Source organism: Tamandua tetradactyla, chromosome 7, assembly GCF_023851605.1.
Source record: "Tamandua tetradactyla isolate mTamTet1 chromosome 7, mTamTet1.pri, whole genome shotgun sequence".
NCBI lineage: Eukaryota > Metazoa > Chordata > Mammalia > Pilosa > Myrmecophagidae > Tamandua > Tamandua tetradactyla.
Window position 1 is genome coordinate 24195918 of NC_135333.1, and position 18520 is coordinate 24214437.

General features: G+C 42.7%; 1 protein-coding gene and 1 long non-coding RNA gene across 6 annotated transcripts in view; one reads left to right on the plus strand and one right to left on the minus strand.

Annotated features, from left to right (window-relative positions):
• Window positions 1–18520, plus strand: part of ABTB3 (ankyrin repeat and BTB domain containing 3) — a 337545-nt gene that overhangs the window by 247810 nt on the left and 71215 nt on the right. Inside the window, exon 1 of one of the 3 annotated variants that reach the window (XM_077168629.1) lies at window positions 16313–18422. The exons of the other annotated variants lie outside the window; for them this stretch is intronic. Coding sequence (XP_077024744.1) covers window positions 18244–18422 — 179 coding nt within the window. The 5' untranslated portion in view covers window positions 16313–18243. Of the gene's footprint in view, window positions 1–16312; window positions 18423–18520 lie in introns of those variants that run through there. 3 annotated transcript variants of the gene reach the window in all.
• Window positions 1159–17763, minus strand: LOC143690891 (uncharacterized). Of its 3 annotated transcripts, none has more exons than XR_013179251.1 (5): window positions 15967–17763; window positions 15591–15751; window positions 13052–13114; window positions 10082–10243; window positions 1159–1452 (listed from the first exon to the last, which is right to left on the minus strand). It is a non-coding gene; the product is annotated as an uncharacterized LOC143690891 (long non-coding RNA). The 3 variants fall into 3 exon arrangements; XR_013179252.1 differs by having other exon boundaries at window positions 10108–10243; window positions 15967–17155; XR_013179250.1 differs by lacking the exon at window positions 10082–10243 and having other exon boundaries at window positions 15967–17122.

An 18520-nucleotide genomic window follows, 5' to 3' on the forward strand; every position in this document is an offset into this window, starting at 1 on the left:
GTGTTAGAACTTATCTGGCCTAGGAACTCATCTGAAGGTTGTAGGTTTCTGGAAAGTAATCATAGTGCATGAAATGTTTGTAGAATCTCAGATAGAGCCCTAGGTGTTCTTTAGGGTTGGCAGGAATGGTTTTGGTTGGGGCTTGGCAGACCATGGTAAATACAATATCTAGCTGAAGCTTGCGTAAGAGTAGCCCCCAGAGTAGCCTCTCGACTCTATTTGAACTCTCTCAGCTACTGGTACCTTGTTTTTTACACTTCTTTTCCCCTTTTTGGTCTGGAAGGCATTGCCAGTCCCACAGTGCCAGAGCCAGGCTTCACCCTGAGAGTCATATCCCATATTGCCAGGGAGACGTTCACCCTTCATATTTCCCACGTAGAGGGGAGGGTAATGATTTTTCTTGCAGGCTTAAGCTTAGAGAGGAAGAGGCCACATCTAAGCGAAAAAGAGGTTCTCTGGAAGTAACTCTTAGACATAACTATAGATAGGCTAAGCTTCTCTGCTACATAAATAAGCTTCACCAGAGCAAGCCTCAAGATCAAGGGCTTGGCCTGTTGACTTGGGAGTCCCCAATGTTGGAACAGTATCAGGGATTTCCCCAGTGGTAAAGTTTAATAGTTCCATATTTTTTCTCCCCGTCCCTCAGGGGAGAAAAAAAAAAAGAAAAGTATTGGGACTTTGCCAATACTTTTCAATAATCTGCTCAACATACTCTGGGATGTATCTGGGCATTACATTAATCTGTACAGAATTACATTCTGGCTTCATGGGATTGGGTTGCTTAAATGACTTAGCCATACAGATTGAGTTAGATTATGTGCTACACAAAATTTAGATTCTGGACAAAATAAACCTCCTTTGCTCTTCTACAGTAGGTGAAGTTCTAAAATACAGACAATTGTCTTCCTTAACCCTATATTCTTATTTACTTTAGTCCTGACCTGATCAGCTTTGTTCTTATCTCTGAAGCCTGATCTCTTTTTCAATTTCTTTAACAGTTGTCATATGTAGCAATGCTGACCTTCAGAACTGCAGTACTCCAACTCTGAGTCTTACGTAAAACACAGAAGGATACAGATTTAACTAAAATTTTATGGGTGTCAGTCAGTATTAGATCTGAATGAAAAAAGAAGCAAATAGCAAGTTTTTAAACAAGATAGAAGTTTATTTCTCAAATAAACAAAGTCTGGGGGTAAGAATCCATGGTAGGTACGGCCATTTGGCAACCATCAGAGATTCAGGTCCTTCTATTTTGATGCTCCACCATCATCAACATGTGGCTCCCACTTTATGGTCCAGTTTGGCTGCTTCAGTGCCAGCCATCGTGTTCACATTCTTGCCAGAAGAATGAAGGAAAGCCAGAGAAGTTTGGGCCTCCTCCTTTCAAAGACCTTCCTGGAAGTCTTACATGATACTTCTGCTTATACTTCATTGAAAGAACTAGTCTTCGAGCTGCAATGAAAACAGAGAAATATCATTTTTATGCTAGGCAGTCCTGAACCCAGCTAGAGACTTGAGTTTTTATTACTGAGGAAGAAGGGGATAACAGATACCAAGGGATACGCAATAGTCTCTGCTAACAGTATAAAAATATTCTCTGTTATTTTGTAAACAAAATACAAAACCCATTGTTTTGTATTCTCAAAGGTATTTTTGTCAGTCCAATCTCAATATTTTTTTTTCAGAAACTTTTCTGATTTTGTTGTCTACGTTTTTTCAGCTACAATTTTAACTGAGGAAGAATTAAAGTATTGGGGGCTTACATTTTATTTGAGACCTTACCAGGCCCTACATGATCCTTCCCCTGCCTCTCTCACTAGCATTTTCTCCAACCCATCTGCCTCCCTGCCTTGCTCTCTCTCTCCATCTCAGCTCCAGTCACACGAGGCTGAGCCCCTCGAAATGCTCCAGCCTGCCTCTGGGCCTTCATACATGATAGAATCTCTGCTGAAAATGAACTAATACATGGCTAATAGCCCTGGTTCTGGGTTAAACTGCCTGCATCTGTATCCCAACACTGTTACTACTAACTGTGTGCCCTTAGGCAAGTTATAGAACCTCTCTGTGCCTCGGTTTTGTTATCTGTGGAAGAAAGATAACAGCACTTACTTTCATTGTGGTAGATTGAATCATGTCCCCCACAAAAGGCACAGTCAGATCCCAACCCCTGTTCCTGTCCTTGTGGACCCATTTGTAAACAGGACCTTTGAAGATGTTATTAGTTAAGGTGGGCCCAAACTGAATTAAGGGTGGGCCTTAATCCAATAAGGCTGAAATCCTATTAAGCAAAGGAAACTGGACATGGAAGGAGAAGCCACAGGTGGCAGCCAGAAGCTGGAAGCCAACGGAACATGGAAGAAAAAGGAGAAGATGCCACCATGTTTATTGTCAAGTGACAGAAAAGCCAAAGAACCCAGGATTGCCAGCAGCCAGTCCCAGAGCACCACAGTCTTTGGGAAGAAAGCATCATCTTGATGATGCCTCAGTTTTGGACTCTTCCTAGCCTCAAAACCATAAGCCAATAAATTTCCACGGTTTAAGCCAGCTCATTGTATGACCTTTGTTTTAGCAACTAGGAAACAAAAATGATGGTTCTTGTCATTATCAAATGAGCCCATTGAAAAAATGCTCAGAACCATAACTAGCATGTAATGAGCCCTCAGTATTAGCTCACTTTTGAAAACATTTATCTACACAAAAACCTGTACACAAATGTTTATAGCAGTATTACTTATATTAGCCAAAAGGTGGAGAAAACCCAAAGGTTCATGAACAGATAACAGGATACACAACATTAGCATATCCATACAATGGAAGATTATTTGGCCATAAAGAGGAATGAGGTACTGACACAGGCTACAGCATGGATGAACTTTGGAAACATTACACTAAGTGAAAGAAGCCAGACACAAAAGACCACATATTATATAATTTCATTCATATGAAAATCCAGAATAGGAAAATCTGTACAGATAGAAGGTAGATTGGTGGTTGCGTAGGACTAGGAGAAAATAGCTAAAGGGCTCAGGGTTTCTTTCTGAGCTGATAGAAATGTTCTAAAATTGATGGTGGTGATGATTGCACTTATCTGTGAATAAGCTAAAAAACATTGAATTGTACACTTTGAGTGAACGATATGATATATAAATTCTGTCTCAAAGCTATTAAAAAAAACAATAGCTAATTTTTTTGAGCATTTGCTATGCATATAGCACTTTACAGAGATACTCTCACTCACTCTTCACAGCAATCCAATAGGGTAGCTTTATAATTCTCCCTATATCACATATGAGGAAACTGAGGCACAAAGAAGTTAAGTAACCTGCCCCAGATCCCACAGCTAGCCTACCCCAGATTCAGAGGCATGGTGGGTTTCCTTTGCAAAGCCCATGTGATACCTTTTGTAGATTTTTTCCAGAGGACCCCCGAATTCCATCCCTGGCCTTTCTCTCTTGGCTGTGCCCAAGCCAGGACCTGGCCCTTTAGGCTTCTAGAGCTGCTTCTCCCAGGATGGTAGAGCTGTGCAGCCTCTGCCGCCTCCCAGATGTTTGTCTCTTGTACCCAAGGCCGTGAGGAGGGTCCTGTGGCAGCTTCAACAGTCTGTGGCTTCCCCACTTCTAAAGCCCTGGCTCCCCTCCAAGGGCCATTTATACCCTGGGCCCCACCATCATCCCAGCCCACTTGAGATCAGGCTCCTGCCCCAGAGGCCTCCACACCTCTAAGCCATGCCAGGCTTTGGGGTAGCCAGAAGGCTAGCAAAGAGACAATGAGTAAGATACAGATTCCAGGTAGGCAGTGGGTTCTTAGACTTTACACCCAAAAGCACAAGCAATGAAATAAGAAATAGATAAATGGGGCCTCCTCAAAATTAAAAACTTTTGTGCTTCAAAGGACTTTGTCAAAAAAGTGAAAAAACAGTCTACTCAATGGGAGAAAATATTTGGAAACCACGTATCTGATAAGGATTTAATATCCAGAATATATAAAGAAACCCAACAATTCAACAATAAAAAGATAACCCAATTTTTAAAATGGGCAAAAAATGTGAATAAACATTTTTTTCACAGAGGAAATAAAAATTGCTAAAAAGCACATGAAAAGATGCTCAATATCCCTAGCTATTAGGGAAATACAATCAAAACCACAATGAGATATCATTTCACATGTACTAGAACGGCCAGTATTTAAAAAACTAGAAGTGTTGGTGGAATGTAAGATGGTTGCAGTTGGGGGATGCAAGGAGTTCAGTGGTAGAATTCTCGCCTGCCATGTGGAAGACCCGGGTTCGATTCCTGGCCCATGCACTTCCCAAAGAACCAAACAAACAAAAAAATTCAACAAATGGTGCTGCAATAAGGGGATACTCACGTGGAAAAAGAATGAAATGTGACCCATAGCATATAAAAAAAATTTTTTTTAAGGAAAAAATGGTTGCAGCCACTCTGGAAGACAGTTTAGCAGTTCCTCAGGAAGCTAAATATAGAATTGGCATATGATCTGGCAAACCCTCTACTAAGTATATGCCCAGAAGAACTGAAAACAGGGACTTTCGGTTTGCCCACCCATATTCATAGTGGCATTTTTCACAATTGCCAAAAGATGGAAGCAACCCAGTGTCCATCAACCGATGAATGGATAAATAAAATGTGGTATATACATATGATCGAATATTATTCAGCAGTAAGAAGGAATGAAGTCCTGATGCATGGGACAACATAGAGGAGCCTTGAGGACATTATGTTGAGCAAAACAAGCCAGATACAAAAGGACAAATATAGTACGATCTCACTGATATGAACTAATTATAAGTAAACTCATAAGAGTCGGAATTTAGAATATAGGTTATCAGGAGATAGAATGAGAGTAGAGAAGGAGGAGTGGTTGCTTATTTTGTACAGAATTTCTCTTTAGGCTGATTGGAAATGTTTGGAAATGGGCAGTGGTGATACTAGCATAATATTATGAGCATAATTAACAGCACTTAATTATGTTGGTGAAGGTGGTTAAAAGGGGAAGTTTGGGGTTGTTTATTTTACTAGAAGTAAAGTTAGAAGATAAAGCATGGGACTGTTAAACAGAGTAAACCCTGTTGTGGGCAATGACTGTAGTCATAGTACAAATATAAGAATTTCTTTCATGAATTATAACAAATGTATGATACTATTAGAAAGTGTTAATAATAAGATGACATATGGGAAAAATGCACCCAATATAACTATGGAGTATAGCTAGCACTGTAAGATTTTAATATTCTTTCAAGCAATTGTAACAAAGGAACCACACTAATGCCAGGTGTCAATAATGGGGGGATATATAGGAACATTGTATTTTTTACATGACTTTTCTGTAAACCTTCAACCTCTCTAATTTAAAAAGAAGAAAATAATAATTTTTAAAATTATTTTTATAATTATAAATTAAAAATAAAAATTTTTAAACAATTATGCTAAGTGAAGAAAGCAGACACAAAGTATTTATATAATCATACTTTATATATATAATATATAAATATTATATACAATATAATTATATAAAATATAAATAAATTCATAGAGACAGACTTAGATTAGTGGTTACATAGGGCTGGGGAAGGATAGAGGGATTGAGAGGTGACTGCTTAGGGGTATGGAGTTTTTCTTTTTGGAATAATGAAAATTTTTTAAAATGGATTGTAGTAATGAACACAACTCTGTGATTATACTAAGAGCCATTGACTGTACACATGAGATGGATAATATGGTATGTGGATGTATCGCAACAAAACTGCTTTTTAAAAAAGATGCAGAATCAAAGGACTGAGAAAAACCCTAGAATGAGCTGAGAATTAACATCAAGGGACTGAGAGAACCTTCTTGACCAAAGGGGGAAGAGTGAAATGAGACTAAGTGTCAATGGCTGAGAGATTCCAAACAGAGTCAAGAGGTTATCCTGGAGGTTATTCTTATGCATTAAGTAGATATCACCTTGTTATTCAAGATGTAGCGGAGAGGCTGGAAGGAACTGCCTGAAAATGTAGAACTGTGTTCCAGTAGCCGTGTTTCTTGATGATGATTGAACAGTGATATAGCTTTCACAATGAGACTCTGTGAATGTGAAAACCTTGTGTCTGATGCTCCTTTTAGCTACTATATCAACAGATGAGTAGAACATATGGAATAAAAATAAATAATAGAGGGAACAAATGTTAAAATAAATTAGTTTGAAATGCTAGTGGTAAATGAAAGCGAGGGGTAAGGGGTATGATATGTATAATCTTTTTTTCTCTATTATCATTCTATTTCTTTTTCTGTAGTCTTTATTTCTTTTTCTAAATCAATGCAAATGTACTAAGAAATGATGAATATGCAATTATGTGATGATATTAAGAATTACTGGTTGTATATGTAGAATGGAATGATATCTTAATGTGTTTGTTAATTTTTTTAATTAATAAAAAAAGTTTTGGCGGGCCGCGGTGGCTCAGCGGGCAAAGTGCTTGCCTGCTATGCCGGAGGACCTCGGTTCGATTCCCGGCCCCAGCCCATGTAACAAAAACGGAGAAACAGAATACAATAAAACAAGAAAATGTTTAAAAAAAAAAAAAAAAAAAAAAAAAAAGTTTTAAAAAGTATATTGTTTGAAAAAAAAAAAGATGCAGATGCCAAGTACAGTTGGCTGAATAATGGTCCTCAAAATTACCATGTCCTACTCTGTGAAACCTGTAATGTTGCCTTATAAGGCAAAGGGATTCTTTGAAGAACTGATTATGTGAAGGATCTTGATGTGGGGAGATGATTTTGGATAATCAATTGGGCCTTAAAAATTCAACTGCAGACATCTTTATAAGAGGAAGGCAGGAAGAGATTTGGCACATACAGCAGAGGAGAAGGTCATGTGAAGATGGAAGCAGAGAACAGAATGATGCAGCAGTAAGCCAAGGATTGCCAGCAGCCATTGGAAGTTCAAAGAGGCAAGGAAGCATTCTCCGCTAAACCACCAGAGGGAGTTTAGGACTTCTGGTCCCCAGAACTATCAGAGAATAAATTTCAGTTGGCTTAAGCCACCAAGTGGTGATGTGTTACAGCAGCCACAAGAAAGTAATACACCAAGCATACAGGCAGGGACCAGCTCCCCAAGTGATTCTCAGGCTCCCCAAAGATGTCTAGATGTCTCTATTAGTTAACAGAGTATCTAGACTGGTACTCATTGAGGGGTACGGTCACATTCATTTTGGTATCCCCAGGACTGGCACAGTTCCTGGCACATAGTAAGCAATCAATAAATGTTAAGCAGCAAAGGAAGGAAGGAAGGAAGTATAGCATTCAATATGTGCTTCTTGTGGTATTTAATTAACAACCACCTTGTATTATGATTGCTTATTTTTAAGTTTCATCTACCTAACCAGGTGGTAAGTTCCTTGAAAGCAAAGTCATCATAATAGCCCATATTTATTGAATGTTTACTATGTGCCAGGCACTACGCTAAAAGATTTGCATATATTAACTCATTTGATCTCACAACAGTGGAATTTACTTGTGAGGAAACTGAGGCAAAGTGTAACTCATCTAGGTCAAACAGTTATTAAGTGAAGGATCTGGGAAACTAACCCCAGCTGGTCGAGCCCCAAAGCTGTGGGTACTTGATGCATGTTCATTGAGAGAATACAGTAATGTTGATTACTCTTTACTTATTCATTCATTTATTCAATGAGTGTTTATGGGGTGTCTACTATGTGTCAGGAACTGTGTGTGTGGCTATGACCTGCAGCTCCTTCACTGCCCTGAAGGAACTCACAATGAAGGGGCAGACAAGGAGACACCATTACAACCCAGTGTGAGGGGGATGAAGGGAGCCCAGAAGATGGGACTTCACACCCAGCCTCAGTAGGGATGTTTCCCCGCCGAAAGCTTTCCCTGAGGTGGTGGTGTGGAAGTTTAGGCTGGAAGAGCAAGTGAGAACCAACCAGGAAGAAAAGATACAGGCAGGAATGGGGGTATGGGTTGAACAAAGAGCATGTTAGGAGAAGGAATGACATTTCCAAAGACTGGGAAGCAAAAGATGGGATAGTATGTTCAGGGGATGACTAGCACATAGCATGTCATGGGAGTGTTGTGAGTTTGATGGAGAAGGGACTTGAAAGGTCAAGGCTGGAATGAGAGGCAGCAGCTGCCACAGTCCAAATGAACAATAGTGCTGGTGGTGTTGATAACAGAGAAAAGTGGCAGATTCATGTCCGGTCATATCAAGCTCCACTATAAATCTTGAATCTTTCCACTTTTCTGCTCCCATCATCACTACCAGTTTTTGCTCACAAAGATAATGGCAGCAACCTCCTAACTGGCTGTTCTACCTCTTTTTCTTTCCAATCCATTCTCCATACTGCATCATAGTATCTTAAGAAAGAACTGTCTTTCTCTCACCAGACTTAACAGTCCAGAAACTGTATCAGAGACAATGTGGCAACTCCACGGTGGCACAGACCCAGATCCCTTCTAAATGGTTGCTCTGCCATCCCTATGGCAGCTGCCCTTACCACCATGCCCACTTTCTAGCTAGTGAGAAGAGAGAGGGGAAGAGGCAGGCGCACCCCTCCCTTTGAAGGATATTCCACGTGCATCCTACTTGGCCAGGACATGCCCACCTGGCCACCCCAAGCCACAAGGAAGTTGAGAAAATTTGTCTTTAGCTGGGTTGCCATGCACCACCACGGAAGATAGGGAGTATGGACTAGAGAGGATGGCAAGTGAGAAGGGAGCACTGAAAACATTTCAAAGAACTGTGGAATCCAATAGACAATTCAAATCAAAGAGGGTCTGAAAAAAACCACCAATGGGCTTAGCAAAACGATCGAAGTTGGTGACCTTGGCAAGAGCTGTTTAAGTCAAGTGATGGGAGCAAAAGGTGGAGTGTGGTGGATGGGACTGGGAGGGTAGGGAAGTGGAGACAGGCTTTTTTCATTTGCTTGCTTGCTTTTAGTAAATCAGTGCCCTCCTGCTTCCACTCAAATTCTGCTCAAGAATATATCAAATCTAAAAGAATTATAATTCGAACTCCCCCTTCAAAAATAAACCATGCTCTGAAGAGTATTGATTCAAGTTCTTCTGGAAGAAGTCTCTTGAAAAGACATTAGAAGGGCTGGGATGGGGGAACAACATTACCCAACACAAAGAAAAACTTCTTTAATCTCATCCAATAGTTTTCTTTCCAAATCTGCCCCCTCTTACCTTGGTTGTTTTCCCCAAACTCCTTAATCCTCACTGTCCTCAATCGCTCACAGAATACTTGCCCTCAGTTCCTTTCTTCCATCTTCCAGATTTCACCATAGAGTCTCTCCATGATTTTTCATGGCACAACAACTATCTTTTCTCAACTTTTCCCTTCCCCATTGCCGCCCCCCCCCCCATTGCCCCATCTACAGAAGTGGCTCAAAAGCTAGCCCCCAAAAGAAAATTGAAAAAAAACAAAAACCACTACCAACAACAACAACAAAAAGCTTAAAATAAACGAAAAAAAGCTGGCCCCCTTAAGTGGGGCAAGGGTCGTGAATTCTTTCACTTGATCATTTTTGCTAATGTCTCACTTAAATTGCAAGTGACTGGAACAAGCTGAAGGCTTAAATCCTGATGGGAAATCAGGAGATGGAAGTTGCAATTAAGGACTGCAGTGCGATAATGATAGCGCCATATCCCCGGGGAAGCAGAAGACGGCAGGGCAGAGAAGGGCTCCTCCAGAACTCCAGGATGGTGGAGGGCAGGGGGATAGATGAAGGCCACGGGGGTGGTGACAAATCCGTTTGTAAGCACAGGGGAGACTGCTGTTATTCTTAAATCATCTTTGCTCTGCCTGAATCTGTTGGCACCTTAGCATTCTGTTTAGAACTTTTCCACCCGCCAGGTCACCTTCCTTAGGACGTGTGATGGGAGAGCCAAAGGAGGTTCCATGGTCAGTCACAGACGCCCGCTCACACTATTAGCAGAAATCACCTCCTCACCCAGTGCCCCTTGGCACTTGCCCCATGTCAGTGAATTTATTGAACCACCCCATAAATAGGACTGACTTTCACACTGCAAAGGACTAGTCCTTGCGGTACAAAATGACTTACTTTTCTCTGAAAGCATTGACTCTTACCCACGATGCCTTTGTTTCATGGTTCCCAGTGGTTGTGTCTGCCCACTCGAGCTATTGGGAAGTTGTCCTTGGTTTGATTCAGTGCCCCGTGCTTCCTTCTTGCCTCAGGCGACTGTGCCCGGCAGTGGAGACAGCACTGCCCGGTAGTGGAGACAGCAGAATCAGTGGTAGAAAGAGGAGGCTACATCCCTGCCTGGCATTGAACCCCACTGCAGGTGTATTTTGTAAGTGTTCATATTCCTGGCATGATTCATAGGTACTATGAGTACACAGTACCTATTAGCCAGCTGACAAGATGTCTGTTTGGTTCAGAACGCACTCCCAAAAGACCAAAAGATGCTGTCTCACAGGATTGGTGGAAGACTAAACGAGACTACTTCCTAGCTCTCTAGAACTGTTAGCTATTGTTGTTTGTCACTTATAGCATCTGCTCCCCTTTTCTATGTTTTAATATTTCCCCATATTGAGTCTTGTTGGGAGGCAGAACCCACTACCCATGATACAAGCTAAAATTGCCATACACTTCTCTCCCTTCCCAGTCTCCCTTGCAGCTTGGCCACAGGCTCGTAACTAGGCTTGGCCAATCAGACACACCAGCCCTGGGCTTAAGTCAGGAGGTCTGGAGATAAAGATGTTCCTTCTTCCATTCCATTGCCTCCTGGACCTCTGACTGCACCCTGAAGCTCTCTCATTTCTGGCCCAACTTTTTCCCCCCTTAAACACAGTAATGGGATTCCCCTTCCCCGGTTTCTGGCTTGTGCTATGATGCTCCCAAGGGGCTGGATACTCAAAATATGGTCCATAGTCCCACAGCCACATCATCCCCTGGGAACTTGATAGAGACACAGAATCTCCTAGGCTGGCCTACTGAATCAGAATCGACACTTTGACAAGATTCCAGGTGATTTTAGGCACAGTAATACTCAGGAAGCACAGAGGTAAAATACACTGTTGGCCCCTTCCTCTCCAGACCGTCTGTAGGAACCACCTATGGGCTGTCTAACCACTCCTTGCTCAGAAGGGCTGTCACTATAGTAACCAGCTGCCACCATCTCTTACCTCTGCCATATCCCTGGTTCTCATGCCTACAGACACAGTGAGATTGCAATAAATATTGTTCTAGAAAGCAGCACTGAATATTATCTACTATCAATTTACCTGCTTTTCCTTTGCTCCCTGTATCTTGGGAATTATAAGCTTCCTAAACCACAGTTGAAAATCTAAATTCCTCTCCAGCCTAAGAAAGAATCAGTGAACAACTACAAAGATGAAAAGTCAGGGCCAAGGAATTCATAACGAAAGGCTGTAGCAACTGCAGACGTTAGCACTGATTCAAGAAGAGAAGGCAGGAGCATTCCTCTGCATCCATCCATCCATCTCTACACAGAGCCCTTGCCTCCATTTGGCAGAGGAGAGATTGGGTGATGCAAAAAACAATGTTGGTGATGATTATGATTACAGCTATTTCTGAGCACTAACCAGGCACCAGGCCATGTACATCATCTCATTTAGTCCTTACAGTAACCTTATGTATTAGTTTCCTATGGCTGCTATAACAAAATAACACTAACTTGGAGGCTGGAAACACAAATTTTTTTTGGAGGCCCAAAGTCCTAAATCACTGAGCTAATCATTGTCACTGGGCTAAAGTCAAACTGTCACCAGGGCTGCTTCCCTCTGGAGGCTCTGGGGAAAAATCCATTCCCATGCCTTTTCTAGCTTCTAGAGGTTGCCTGCATTCCTTGGCTCATGGTGCCTTCCTTGCATCACTCCAACTTCTTGCTTCTGTCATCACATCTCTTCCTTTGACTCTTGCCTCTCTCTTGTAAGAACCCTTGTGATTACATTTAGGGACCATCTGGATGATTCAGGATAATCCCCCTGGTCAAGATCCCTTTTGCCAATATAAGGTAATATATTCACAGATTTTGAGGATTAGGACTAGATATCTTTGGGGGGCCATTATTCAGTCCACCACACCCTTCTGAAGTTGGTACTTATCCCCCTTTTCTGAATGCGGAAATGGAGGCAACAACAATTGAAATAACTTGCTCAAGGTCACAGAGCTAGAATCCAACTCCTGGTCAGTCTCTCTCCAAAACCTGTGCTCCTAACTACTGCCCTATATGGCTTCCAAATGGCTTTGAACTCATCCTCCATTGTCACTCATTTGCAAGGAATGAGCCCCAAACCATCAGCTCTCTAAAGAGTCTGGGCTTCAAGTTAAGCTCCTCCACCATAGACTGACACCTTAAGGGCAAGATTTCAGGTTGGGGACCCATTACTCATGTTTCCTTCAAAACATTAAACCACGGTACTGTTTCTGACCTGAGGAACAAGGGAGTTCAGGAGCCTGAGACACATTCTAGAGACCTGTGGATGCCTTGCCTCCTAGTTTTAATACTTGGTCCACATTTTTTTCTTTTGCCACCATGTTTCCAACTTCACCCGCAATGAAACTTTCAGTACCCTGGTTTCACGGTTGCATTAGTTTCCTATGGCTGTTCTAACACATAAAAAAACACACTTTTATTCTCTCACAGTTCTGGAGGCTAGAAGTCTGAAATCAGTTTTACTGGGCCAGTATCAAGGTATCGTCAGTGCTGGTTTCTTCTAGAGGCCCTGAAAAGAAAATCCATTTCCTTGCTTTTCCCACCTTCTACGGCTACCTTCCTTGGCTCATGGCCCCTTCCTCTATCTTCAAAGCCAGCAGGGTAGCATCTTGCTTCAGTGTCACATTGTCTACTTCTGCATCTACTTCTCCACCTCTGTTTTACCGGGACACTGTGGCTACATATAGGCCCCACCTGATGCGGATTATCTCCCCATCTCAAGATCCTTAACTTAATTCACATCTACTAAGTTTCTTTTTCCAAATAAGATCACATTTACAGATTCCGGAGATTAGGACCTGTATATCCTTGGAGGTCACTGTTTGACTTACCAAACTGATTTCTCCTCACACATGTCCTGGCCACCCCATCTCCACTGGGATTCTGCAGATTGCCTGGAGAGCCAAATAGAAGATGATGCATGTGAAAATCCTAGGTGAGCTGTAAAGGTCTTCTCTGCCTCAGGGCTTTTGCACAGCCTGTTCTTGCTGCCTGGAACATCCTTCTTTTCTCACACACACATTCACATATTTGACATTTTTTCACCACCTCAAAAAAGCCTTCCCAGCAACCCCACCACAATGCTGTTTCTTCTCTATCTCAGAATTGTGTTGCTGATACCAATTTGTAATTACTTTATTATTTGTTGCTTTATGTATTTCTTACCTGTCTCTACTGTTAAACAGTAAGTGCTATGCGAGCAAGGACCTCGTGAGTCCTATTTTCTACTGTATCCTAGCCTCTGGAAGCATATCTGGAATGTGTGTGCTCCCTAAAGGATTATTGGCTGAAAACTAAAATATATAGACAACATTCCTCCAGTTATGCACCCACGGTCAGATATTGAGCTTTCTCCTTCAAATTGTTGTTTCTGCATTTTCCTGGAACTCAGTATTCCCCAAATCTAGCTGCAACCTCTTTAGGAGACAGCCCTATCATTCCGTCACCCCCAAAACCTTAGTGTGCATCACCAAGACCTTCCCACACTTCTTCCTTTCTTCCCTACACCACACACTAGAGCCTCCGAAAACCCCAAGGCAACTGACTGTTCCAACAGAATAAAAAAATTTTACAGTTGGAAAAAAAAAAAACAGATCAGGGATCAACCAAATATCACCTGCTGTCTGATTGTTTTTATTTATTTATTTATTTATATACTTTCAATTTACATGGGCAGATACCAGGAACCCAGCCGGGGTCTCTGGCATGATAGTTGAGAAGTCTGCCTGCTGAGCCACCGTGGCCTGCCCACTGTCTGATTTTGTAAATAAAATGTTACTAGAGCATGACCACACTAATTTTTTATGTATTGTCTGTGGCTCCTTTCTCACTACAATGACAGAGTTAAGGAGTTAACTCAACAGAGACCTATGGCTCATAATGCCTAACAGATTTACTATCTGGCCCTTTACAGAAAACATTTGCTACCTGTTCCAAGCCCATCCCCTTTACAGATGAAGACACTAAGGGCCATAAGGTTTACACACCAGAGCCAGAGTCTTACAGTAATTTATTGGCAGATCCAGGCTGGGAATTCAGCTCTGCGGAATCCTAAGCCAGGCCTTTTCCATAGACCATACTGTCCACTTAGGCCGAACCTCTCCCCCAACCAAACTCCCATTTCAGTCCTGGATCACTACCTTCTTCACCAGTTCTCACTTTACTGTCTCAGAGACAGTACACATTATGTTCTCCATCTCCTATTTGGTTCTAGGCCCAACACCCTTCCAAAGTTGACTTGTTGGCTTGACACTGCAAAAAGTCTATCTAATATCACCTTTTCAGTTAAGGCATAATAGAGAGGCTGGAGGGAAGTGCCTGAAAATGCAGAGCTGTGTTCCAGTAGCTATGTTTCTTGCAGATGATTGTATGATGATATATAGCTTTCACAGTGTGACTGTGTGATTGTGAAAACCTTGTGCCTGATTCTCCTTTTATCTACCTATGGACAGATGAGGAAAACATATGGATTAAAAATAAATAAATAATATGGGGAACAAATGTTAAAATAAATTTAGTAGATTGAAATGCTGGTAAGCAGTGAGGGGGAGAGGAGGGGGTATGGTATGTATGAGTATTTTTCTTTTTATTTCTTTTTCTGGATTGGTGCAAATGTTCTAAGAAGTGATCATGGTGATGAATATGCAACTATGTGATGATATTGTGAGTTATTGATTATATACCAAGAATGGAATGATCATACGGTAAGAAAAAAAAAAAGTCTATCTAAGCTTTCTCTTCCCTTCCAGACCCTCCAGTCCCACCCCACAAACCTTCACTTCTCATGCCATAGTGAAGATTTAGATGGCCACCACCCTCTTTGAGTCCCCGTTTCCCTGCTCTTCACCTAAGGCCATCCGACCAGGGATTATCAAACAGAGCATGCACCCACATTTCCAGGGGAATGTATTTAGAATGCAGATGCCCACGCCCTACCCAAAACCTACAGAACAAAACTCTGGGGGTGAAATCTGGGCCTTTGCAATTTTACCAGGCTCCCCATATGATTCTGATGTTCAGCAAAGTCTAAGGACCACTTCACTAAACCATAAGCTCCTCAAGCCTCTAAGTTTTAGTCATGACAAATAGCTTCAGAATAAAGCTATATACAATGGAACATCATTCTTTTATATATATATATATAAGAATACAATTTTTTTCCCCTCAGCATTTTCTACCCTCTCCTAGGGTTCTTCTCATCTCCAAGTCTTTCCAAAAAATCACAGTAATGCTTTCTTTTCTCCCTTCCTCTGAGCAGACAAGATAAGAAGATTTTTAAATGAGTTGCTGGCAAAGAATTCATGAGCTTATAAACTATTGAGGTCAGAGTGATGGAAAAAAGGCAATGTTGAAAGGATAGAATAGGTATACCAAAAAGTCCAGAGGAGACTGGAATCCTGGAGTGTCAGGTTTCTTATGCTGGTGCCCGGTCAGCTCTCTTGGGGCAAGTCTTACTTTGAAGGCAGCAGAGCCTGTTTTTGCTCCTCTTCAGTATTCACCAGGCATTGGCTGGGTGCCCTGGGCTTCAGCATCTAACATGAAAGACAGTAGCCAAAGGGCAGTTCTGTGATAGAGAAGCAGCCCCTCAGGGGCTTGAGGTTGTGGGCCCTACTTTGGAAATACTGAGCAAAGGAAAGGCAGGATGGGGTGCTATCTCAGAGAAACAACCCAGAGGGGAGTTCTGTGAGCACTTGTGGCTGGTTTCCAGCAGTGATGGAGACACAGGGACAAAAAAAGTCCTTCTCACCTGAGACAGCAGAATGCAATTCAATTTCAAGTCAGTGTGTGTTTATTGAGTGCCTGATTCAGTTTAGGTGATGGAGAGAATGAGACAGCCTAAGCTGCAGGTTGATTCAATCAGAAATTCCCTGGAAGCCTGCTTCACAAGTCCACAGGCCAAGAAAAGTGGTTTTTTAATTTCATCCAATAAAAAATTGGTCAATCTAAGTCCGTTTCATGGACAAATATTTATCAGGTGCTTAAAACCTGCCAGACGCTGTGCTGGGGCTGGGGCTGGAGCAGTGAACTGAACAGTCTCAGGTCCCTGCCCTCATGGAAGTTATATTCTAATAGGGCATCTGCTAGGCTAGCAAATAAGGCCAGAAGTCCTTTGGGATGGGATTCACGATGGGAAAGGTCCTTGTGAGTGGAGTTATGAGTAGTGATCTAGGGAGAGGTGGGATTTGAGTTGAGGTTTGAAGACTAGGTCGGGTGAGGACTTTTAAAGGACAGGAGGCCTTATAGCCGGGTGCACAGAATTGCATGAGCAGGAGTGAACACAGCCTGCCATCAACAGTTCATGATCAGATCAGCTCCACCAGGAGAACAGGAGCAAGCTGGGTAACAGGTGCATACTGGGTACAGGTGCATGTTGGGTAACAGTGCATGCTGGGTAACAGGTACAAGCTAGTAACAGGTGAATGCTGGGTAACAGGTGCATGCTGGGAATTGGACTGGAGAATGTCAGTATCACATGGAGTTAAACCACATGGGCCATCCAGTCAAATAATATGGATCTGGCTCCCACTCTCTTACTTGTTAACCTTGTGATCTAGGACACATTAACCTCAATACACTTCCATGGTTATCTTGCTCATAGAATGGTCCTAAACATATAGCTGAGATCATGTATGGGATTAACTGAGATGGATGTAAAGACTTACTTGTTGATTATTATTAACACTGGATAAATAGGTTTAACTCTAGGGAACCGGAACCTGCCACCAAAACCTTCCTGGAAACTCATGACATCAGCCTACTGCCAGAGGGATTGGCTACCTTTTGAAACCTATTTATTTACCACCCTCTTCTCACTGCCCATGGCAGCCAAACTGGACTAAATAGCAGCACCAGGACTGGAATGAGGCAAGAAAAGGATCTAGAATGCATTCGCACAACCCAACCTACATATCTTTTTTTGGGGGGGGGTGCATGGTCCGGGAATCAAACCCAGTCTCCCACATGGAAGGCGGGCATTCTAACCACTAAACGACCCATGCACCCCTCAACCCACTTATCTTTTGCATTCTGTGTGCCGCGCTTGCTTCACCCTAGTTCCAGCCCTGCTGAATGGTAGAAACCTTTTTTATCTATACAATGTTTCTCAAAGTGTGGCCCTTGTTACGCTTAAGTCAGAATCACAGGTGCTGCCTATTAAAATTATATTCTTGTACCCTAAGCAATCACAATCTCTAGGGATGGGGCCAGAGACTCAGCATTTTAATGCACCCACTCGGTGCCTCTAAGCATTGAGTATGGTCCCCAGACTAGTGGCATCACATGAGAATGGGACTGAAATGCAAATTCTGGGGCCTCTCCCCTGATCTACTGAATTAGAAGTTCTGAGGATGCAGTGCAGCAATCTGTAGTTTGAAAAACCCTCCGAGTGATTATGACACACATTAAATTCACATGGAGTGGTTTTAAGCCCACCAAAGCCCAGCCCTACCCCAGACCAATTAAATCAGCATCACTGGGACAGAGCTCAGACATCAATGTTAAAAAAAAAAAGCTTCCCCTATAATCCTAATGTGAGGATAGTGTTTATAATCACTGGAAGAGAAAGGAGGGTAGCAGAAATGCATCACACTTAGAACATTGTAGTTCAGTCAGAGGCATTGTCTCAGCTAATTCTTGCCACAAGCTGGATCCTCTGCCCAGGTCCCTTTAGCAGGTGAGGAAACTGAGGCTCCCTGAGTTTCAGGGGAGTGGCGAAGATCCCAGAAGCCCAGTTCTGCTGGCTGGCTGTTCCTGGCTGGCAACCCGGCTTTGGCTCTCTTCATTTACGCATTTTGCAGGTGCTGATGCCTGCTGGCAGCATGGTGCTTGGGCAAAGCCCAGGCCGGGAAAGACTCAGGAAGGATGAGAGGGGAGCAGGCTGGGGATGGCAGGGAGAGTTGGAAGACACTTCAGGATTGGACTTAGAATTCTGGAGCCCCAAGTTATGCCAGGCATTTCTTGGGCTTTCTGCTAAGCCCCAGACTCGTGCTTGGGGCTTTAAGTGAGTCATCTCCTTTCTGTTCACATGATCCCAGAGACGGATGATCGATCGTCGCAGAACACTTACATCGGTCATAGTCCCCCTATCCCCATTTTACAGATGAGGAAACTGAGGGCCGAAGAAGATTCGAGGGAACCCGCCCCGAGGTCACCGGTGGGGTCCGGATGCCTCCGAAGGTTCTCTCGCTATTTCGGAATTCAGAGGCAGGGTCTCCAGGAAAAAAGGAGGAGGTGGCCCGCGGGTGGGGTTGAGCGCGCAGCCCCCGCCGCCCTAACCGCGCATCTCCGCGTCCCTCTCCCCG